Source organism: Callithrix jacchus, chromosome 1 (assembly GCF_049354715.1).
Source record: "Callithrix jacchus isolate 240 chromosome 1, calJac240_pri, whole genome shotgun sequence".
NCBI lineage: Eukaryota > Metazoa > Chordata > Mammalia > Primates > Cebidae > Callithrix > Callithrix jacchus.
In genome coordinates this window covers 149,687,129-149,696,029 of record NC_133502.1, presented here as the reverse complement: position 1 = coordinate 149,696,029, position 8,901 = coordinate 149,687,129, and the positions used below count along the sequence as shown (strand labels likewise).

General features: G+C 43.6%; 2 protein-coding genes across 2 annotated transcripts in view; one reads left to right on the top strand and one right to left on the bottom strand.

Annotated features, from left to right (window-relative positions):
- Positions 1–532: 532 nt before the first annotated feature.
- Positions 533–2,014, top strand: LOC100391517 (actin-like protein 7A). Its single transcript, XM_078373570.1, has one exon. It carries the CDS (start codon positions 590–592, stop codon positions 1,892–1,894), a length of 1,305 nt encoding a protein of 434 aa, XP_078229696.1. The 5' UTR covers positions 533–589; the 3' UTR covers positions 1,895–2,014.
- Positions 2,015–7,126: 5,112 nt separating this feature from the next.
- Positions 7,127–8,901, bottom strand: part of LOC100395628 (elongator complex protein 1) — a 33,823-nt gene continuing 32,048 nt past the window's right edge. Inside the window, 1 exon segment of the mRNA XM_078346012.1 lies at positions 7,127–7,792. Within this exon segment, the coding sequence (XP_078202138.1) occupies positions 7,725–7,792 (68 nt within the window). The 3' untranslated portion in view covers positions 7,127–7,724.

The following is an 8,901-nucleotide window of genomic DNA, read 5'->3' as shown; positions in this document are numbered from 1 at the left end:
TGGCTGTGTTCCAATAAGGTAATATCCAACAAGCCAGGGACTGGATTGGACTGCAGCCTGCTGACCCCTGCTCTAACTCTTGTCACACATCTGCCTCCAGTTCTCTGCTGCTCCCAGACATCCACATGGCTCTCTCCCTTCCTCCTGCAGGTCTTCATTCAAACACCACCCTCTCAGGAAGCCCTGCTCAGACCACACTAGCACTGCCACCCTGCTTTTGCTCTTAACGCTCATTTTGGTTATTGCCTGTGAGCAATAACGACCAACTAGAATAGATTTTTGTCTATTTTTTTCACCACCAAATTCCCAGCTGCCTTTTATATAGCAGGCACTCTATATTAATTAACTGAGTAAATCAGGCTTGTTAGAAAATTTAGAAAAAGGGGAGCCATTTCAAAAACAACATCCCAATGTACCTTAACACAGGATAAAGGTTTCCAGTATCTAGAAAAGCCAGGTCATCAGATTACATCATAATTAGTGATGTCATTGTTGGGAAAACTCTCATGGCATTCTCTGATTTAGGCCTTTCAGCCTTGAATCCAGGGAGATTGAGGAACTTTCTGAGAGTGGTACGGTTCTTGACAACATGTGGGCTCCACCGGCAGCACTCATACGGGATGGGCCTGCCAAGACGGTCGGTAACCAGGCCGCCGGGCAGACACAGGCCCTCCAGACTGCCTCCTTAAGGGATGGCCCGGTGAAGCAGGCCGTGTGGGTTGGCCATGGTTCAGAGCCACAAGAACCTACTGAATCAAAGGCAGCCACAGAGAGGCCCAAGAAGGTGGTGACCAAAGCAGTGGTTGTGGACCTGGGCACTGGCTATTGTAAATGTGGCTTTGCCGGACTGCCAAGACCCACCCACGAGATCTCCACAACAGTGGGCAAGCCCTACATGGAGACCGCTATGACTGGGGATAATCGCAAGGAGACATTCGTGGGGCAGGAACTCAACAACACAAATGTTAATCTCAAGCTAGTTAATCCTCTGCGACATGGCATCATCGTGGACTGGGATACAGTGCAGGATATCTGGGAATATCTCTTCCGACAAGAGATGAAGATTGCCCCGGAGGAGCATGCAGTCTTGGTTTCAGACCCACCGCTGAGCCCACACACCAACAGAGAAAAGTACGCAGAAATGCTGTTTGAAGCCTTCAACACCCCTGCAATGCACATTGCCTATCAGTCCCGCCTGTCCATGTACTCCTATGGAAGAACCTCCGGCCTAGTGGTGGAGGTTGGCCATGGTGTGTCCTGTGTGGTCCCCATCTATGAGGGTTACCCTTTGCCCAGCATCACCGGAAGACTAGACTACGCGGGCTCTGACCTGACAGCCTACCTGCTGGGCCTGCTGAACAGTGCAGGGAATGAATTCACCCAGGACCAGATAGGCATCGTGGAGGACATCAAGAAGAAATGCTGCTTTGTGGCCCTGGATCCCACTGAAGAGAAGAAAGTCCCTCTCAGTGAGCATACGATGCACTACATGCTACCGGATGGAAAGGAGATTCACCTGGGCCAGGAAAGGTTCCTCTGCTCAGAGATGTTCTTCAAGCCGTATCTCATCAAGTCCATGCAGCTGGGCCTCCACACCCAGACTGTGTCCTGCCTTAACAAGTGTGACGTCGCCCTCAAACGGGACCTTATGGGGAACATCCTGCTCTGTGGGGGCAGCACAATGCTCAGTGGCTTCCCTAACCGCCTGCAGAAGGAGCTAAGCAGCATGTGTCCCAATGACAGCCCACAGGTAAATGTGTTGCCTGAGAGAGACAGTGCCGTGTGGACTGGTGGCTCCATCCTGGCCTCACTTCAGGGTTTCCAACCACTGTGGGTCCGCCGCTTTGAGTACGAGGAACATGGGCCTTTCTTCCTCTACAGAAGGTGCTTCTGAACGGCAAAGAGCATGGCTGCTGCACTGGCAGTGTATGCCCTTGGTTGGGCGAGCATGCTCCTACACAAAGTGGGTGGAGCCGGGGCTTATTCCTATAGCATTAAACACTCCTCACATGCCCCTCCGCAGTGTGTTTCTCTGCTTCCTGACCTAGTAAGAACAACTTCGCACATGCAGCATCTGCCTTAAAATATACATTTCCCAAAACAAAAGCAAGAGTAGGGGGAGGATGAACAAAAAAGGACATGCATTGTATGTGGAATGCTTAAACATTCATCTGCTCTAAAATTATGCTGCCCCTTATTTTGTGCATTCCCCACTTTCGGAACTACTTTATGGTTAAACTCTGCTTGGAAGGGGGAGTGCAATGAAGATTACAGGGTAAATGCTGTTGGGGCATATAAGCAGTTCCCTTTCCATAAATGCCAACAGGAAATATGCTGTAACAGGGCAATCTCCTACAAAGCATCAGTGTCCATTTCACACTTCATCAGCAACCCTGAGCGCTTGGAAAGAGCTGGCAAAGCTGTCTGAGTCCTGTTTAAACAGGAGTTTCTTTTAGTTCCAACAGTCCATTTATGTCTCAATACCAGTTCTTACTAAGCCAACACAGTGATGGGCTGCTGAAGCCTAGCATATTACAAGCAAGGCATATGCAGGTGCCTGAAAGGGCAACTCTTCAGAGAACAAGTGCTATACAGATTTCCCCTTTCTTTTTTTATTTTGAGACAGAGTCTTGCTTTCAAGCAATTCTTCTGCCTCAGCCTCCCAAGTAGCTGGGACTATAGGCACGTGCCACCACACCCAGCTAATTTTTGTATTTTTTAGTACACATGGGGTTTCACCATGTTGGCCAGGATGGTCTCGACCTCTTGACCTCGTGATCTGCCCACCTTGGCCTCCCAAAGTGCTGGGATTACAGATTTCCCTTTTTAAAAACTGAAGTAAGGTTTATCTTGGGTTATCACCAGAGGTTATGGATTGAAGCCACAGTCATTCTCTAGACACTTCATCTCCCAGCCAACTGGATTCTCCATTAGCCTATAACACACACAGTTGGAGTGTGGGATGTGCTCAGGATAGAGGCTGCTGGTTCTGGGGCTGATGGTGTGGGTCTATGGGAGGCTGCCCTATGTGGGTCATTCTAATCTAACTGGGGAGTGGGAGTCCAAAGGAATACAGAGACTCTTAGTAGCCAGGGAAGCGCTTCCAGGGCCCAGCCAGCTCTATGGTGTTCCTGCATGGGGAGTCTGTATATGAGCACTTTAAATTGGAGATTCTTTAGAACAGCCCCCAATAAACTCTCTGTCCTGTCTTTAAAGTTCAGAATCAACACTAGTGGGTGCATACAATTGTGAACAGAACATGGGCTCTGGACTCTGGGGTATGAAACACTATTTTGCTACCCCCAAGCTGTGTGACTTGAGTTTGTTTGCTTGCTGGCAAAACTGGGTATGAATGTCTACCTCACACAGCTCATTTTAAAAACAGTGAAAAACGTTTGAATGCCAGTATCTAGACTCCTGGAGGTGCTCACAATAGCTAGCTAGTATCTTTGGGTTTCCACCTCTTATACAGAAGGCGAGTCTCTTACTATAGTCCTTAGCCACACAGGCACTCAAAGGCACGTTCTGCTGGCACCTCCACCATCTCCAAGGAGAAGCCCTTCAGAGCCACCCTCACAGATTCCAGGTTTGCCTAGATAGCCTTGAAAGGCTTAAAGTGCCTAACCCTGGATCCAGGTCTGGTGAGTAAGCATATCTGGCTGGCACCAGCAGAGAGAGAGCCACAGAGGGGCATGTGAGGATCCTATGGTTCAGCAAGGATGACTAAGCCTCATGATGGACTGCCAAGGAATCAGGAGTTGGGTACACTGACCTGAGAGAGAGGGATATCTTTACCTCCGTTTCTGCCCAAACTGCTCTACTGTCAACACTCCATGATCATTCACTGAGGGGCAAGTTGAAGTCTGATTACTTCTTACCCTTTGGACCTCTTTGGCAGGGTAGTAAACCCATGAACCTCTTCTTAGAATCATGTTTTAAAATGCATAAAATAAAATGCATGATTACAGAGGAAACCTATTATATAGAAATATGCTCCATCTACCGATCCCTTAGGGGTATATGAACCCCACATCAAAGATCCCTAAAAGGGAAAGGGTCTTAATGAAGAGGAGGATTGGGAGGTGGTTCTGGAGAATGGATGTCTCCAGATGTTCCTGGGCCTCAATGTTCATTTTTAAACAAAAAAATATCAATTGAAGGCTGAGCAACTCTGCAATCTTTTTCAAAGCACTTTACGAATTTTCTCACTTGATTCTCACAAGTATGCCCTAGTAGAAAAAGAGAATCTCCTCTTAAAAAAAGATAGTTTTACTAAGTATTTGGAAGTTAACATGGCAGTTCTCAAGTGGGGGCCACTTTGGCCTGTAGGGGACATTTAGCAATATCTAAAGATATTTGTTGTTCTCATCACAGGAGTGGGAGTGTGTACTACTAGCATCTAGGGGTAAGAGGCTAGGGAATTTGTTAAAAATCTTATGATATGCAGGGCAGCACCTCCCAACACCCAAAGAAAGAATTATATGAACCAATATGTTAACAGTGCCACTGAGAAACTCTGATTAGCTTGATGGGCACACACAAGACTGAAGGAAAGCAAGGCTCAGTGAGATTAACTTTGTCCAAGAATGCTAAGATGGTTGGACACGTGGCCCAAAGCCTTGTTCTTTCCTTTATACCAGGAGAACTGTTGTTCTTAAAGGTTCTGGGACTTTAGAGCCAATAATAGAGGTGGAGCAGCCACTGCAGGCACAGGCAAGGGCTCAGGCACAGAGAACATGGGAACACGTGAATCCAAAGCAGGCCTTTGGCACCGCTAAACGTTACCAAATTAGCCTTGTCTTATCTATGACCTCGTGAATATTTACAGCTACCTAGCTCCTAAGGTGTTTATTCTCACCCATTTACTAATAAATATGACAGACAAGAGAGAACAGCCAAAGACTCCTAAGGGCTTGCCCAGGTGGTGCTTCTAGAGGATATGGAAGTATAATAACCAACAGAAGAGGAGGAACAAATCTAATTTTGCTTCTCAAATTTGCAGTCACCTTAAGTTACTAAGCATTGTCAGTTTTACTTATTTTTAAAAACACCCTTTTCAATTATTGCTATGACAAATCTCTCAAATGTATATGCATATATATGCATATATAATTAAATTTAAAATATGCAGCAGGGCTAAGAAGTTATACCAAGCTACACCCATAACAGCATACTAAAAAAAATTAAAATTGCTCCGGCTCAGTTTTTTTTTTTTTTTTTTTTTAGACAAGTCTCACTCTTGTTGCCCAGGCTACAGTGCAGTAGCATGATCTTGAATCACTGCAACCTCTGCCTTCCTGGTTTCAAACGATTCTCCTGTCTCAGCCTCCTAAGTAGCTAGGATAATAGGTGCCTGCCACCATGTCCCGCTATTTTGTGTGTGTATGTTTTTAGTAGAAACAGGGTTTCGCCATGTTGGCCAGGCTGGTCTCAAACTCCTGACCTCATGATCCACCCACCTCAGCCTCCCAAAGTGCTGGGGTTACAGGCGTGAGCCACTGTGCCTGGCCTCAGTTTTTTACAAAGCATTAATTTAAAATGGACTTTGACTAAAGAAGACTGTCTTTTGCAAGTTCCCGCTGAAGTTTAGAGCATCTGAGCAAAGCTATCTGACTCAATGGAATGAGAAGAGTGAAGGTTTTAGCTTACTGCAGCATGAACTTGCTTTGGGATAGAGTCCAAATTTATGTACTCTTTTCTAAACCTTGACAGAATCTTTCCCCAAAATGAACCATTCATCACGCAGAGGAGTTTTCTCCTTTTCTCATACATTCCCTTTTCCCCCATGAATTCTTCTTGGCTTTGCCTCAATTTGGAAGGTCTCCTCCTGCCTGCTTCTTCTAAAAATGAACAAAATCCAATCCTGCTCAGATGAGAGAAACAGTAATTAATAGTAATTTGCATTCAAACAAATTATTTCTTGCTGCTTCAATACATTATTTAAGGAAACTGAATGTCCATCAAAATTCACACCATTATCAATAGACACATTTACTTCTATTTCCAGTCTATCAGCATGAGTCCCATTACAATTACCCAAAGCAAGAGCACTATAATATATTTAAATGCCATATAAGTTACCATGCTAATTTACTTATGCCAATGAGTTGTTACAAAGTACTTGCAGCCTTTCAAAATTGGGCACTTAATTATAACAAATCTATTAGGAGTATAAGTCAAAAAGTAGCTTTCTCCAAAGTATATCTTCTTTTAAAAAAAATCCTATTATTTTATGAAAATGTTTGAACATACAGAAAAGTTATATTACACAGTGAATACCCCCAGACTGATTCTATAGTTAACATCTTGCTACACTGTGAAAGGCTTCTAAAATTACAATTTGGGCTGTATCAATTATTTGAGGATCAAAAGTAGCATTTCCTGTTAGTTTATGTACAGTGCTATAGTTTGGGCATTTGTTTCCCTAAACCTCATGTTGAAATGTGATCCCCAATGTTTTTGAAGTAGGGCCTAATGGGAGGTGTTTTGGTCACAGGGGCAGATCCTACGTGAATGGCTTGGTGCCATCCTCATGGTAATGAGTGAGTTTTCACTCATTAGTTCCTTTGAAAGCTAGTTGTTATTACAGAGACACAAATGGACTAAGATATAGTAAGGAAGGTCTGGTTCTGATATTTAAAACATGGAAGAATTTTTAACCTTACCCAAGGATTAGCCACACAACTGTTATCAGAATGAACCGGGAGTTTTCTAGACTCACCATAAAAATAAAATATTCTCATTTTGAGACAGTTTTTTGGGGGGGTTGGGGGGGTGGAGAACTGTATAAAGACAGGTAAGCACCAGAAAGAAAAATAAATGAAGTGACCTAGACTAACAAAAATATCTGAGTTAAAGAAAGCAGCATGTGGAGAACAGAGAAGAATTCACGACCATGCATGCCATACAATGCACACTGATCACTCACACCAAACGTGCATGATACTGTTTAGAAGTTCTAATCTGTTCAAGCTCTAACACTGCTAATTCTCTAACAGAAAATACACAGGCAGTAAAACAGTCCCTATAGGCACTGTAATTATAGGAGGCTCAGCCCAGTTATAACTGAAAGCACATGACCTGGTAAGGTGTTACAAAATAACAGCTGTCAGCAAAAGAGGGCTTACAATTTCAAAGGATACTTTTTATTCTGCTTTAGTTTAAGGTGACAAGAAACCATTTAAGTGATTACATTTGACCAAATATAGCAATAATAGCCATTGTAATCTTCTCCTCCAATAAAAAAAGACAATTTAGAAACATTACTTGTCTTCACACTTTTGAAGTAGAAACCATGAAACATTATTTCCAATTAATCGATCAAGAACAGAGGCACAAATCAATTACTATGACTTGTCCAAGGTCCCAATATGAATCAGACCTGTAGCTGGGAAGGAAACCCAGTTTCATGATTACCATAATTATGCTCTCAAACAGCCCAACTGAAAGAACAGTAATTCTCACAAAATGATGCTATACTGGTTAATCAAGACATCAGCAAGCTTAATGTCTTGCTAATGATCAAGATGTATACACAAAATAAAATAAATAGAATCGCTTGCTGTCTGCCTGGTGCACATAGCAGCTCTTGGCAATGCTAAGGTAAGTTATCATCTTACTCTTTCCAGTTCTCAGTACCCAGGCATCAAAGAGCAAGTGGTGATACGACAACAGGAATGAATGGAAATGGTCTTATCTGTCAGAGCCCTCCTAACTGCGGTCACTCAGTCTAGCAGGTTCAGCTTCCACTGAGTTCTTTTGTTGACATTTGGTGGTATAAAAAGCTCACCATCTAAAAGTAAGAAAGGAAGGGAAATTGTGACAGACATACTCTTGGTGGGAGCTGAGGCAGTAACTCTAAACTAAACAAACAAAGCAGGTGGGGTTTGCAGCAACAAAACCATCAGAGCCCGAGTCCATGTGTCTACTACCCCTGCAACCTCCAGGTCAGAGCAAACACAGCCTGGAGGCCCTGACCTGAGAGGAGGGACTGCAATGCAACCTCAGGCATGCTCACCCAGTGATTCAAAGTGGAAGAATGTTCTGTATTTCAAACTGAGGGGAGGGATAGGGGAGGGGCAGTGGCAGCAGTTACGTGGCTGTATACATTTATCAAAACTCATTAAATTGTACATCTGAAATCTCTGCATTTCACTATATGTAAAGTCTATCTTAATTTTCACGGAATAGCAAAATGTCGTAGCACATATTCAGTTAAGTGAAGTTAATGGAAAGAAACTACTTTATGATGAAACTTTGATAAACATGTTGATCAATAAAGATGCCCCTGCTTAAAAAAAAAGTAAATGGAGAGAGAGGGTTAGGAAAAGATTCTGTCATTGTAACCTAAAACTCCCAGGTACTCTTTCACTTCTATTTGTTAAGTTTCTTTTCTAACCAGGAATCATATACAGGAAGAAGAGATATGAGAATTTATGGATATATATAAGGATTTTCTTTTTTCAGCATTATTTATGATAAACTTCCAGGAGTAAATCTGTACATATGAGCCATACAGACATTAAAAATTACAGTTGATCCTTAAATGTGGGTGGGATTATTGGTGTGGACTCCCACTGCACAGTCAAAAATCTACACATACCTTTCTTTTTCTTTCTTTTTTTGAGTCAGGGTCTCGTTCTATTGCCCAGGTTGGAGTACAGTGGCATGATCATGGCTCACTGCAGTCCCAACCTCCCGGGGTCAAGTGATTCTCCTGTCTCAGTCTCCCACGTAGCTGGGATTACAAGTGTGCACCACCATATCTGGCTAATTTTTGTAGAGACGAGGTTTCACCATGCTGCCCAGGCTGGTCTCAAAACTCCTGGTCTCGTTCTGCCCACCTCAGCCTCCCAAAGTGCTGGGATTACAAGTGTGAGCCACCACACCCGGCCCCATGCT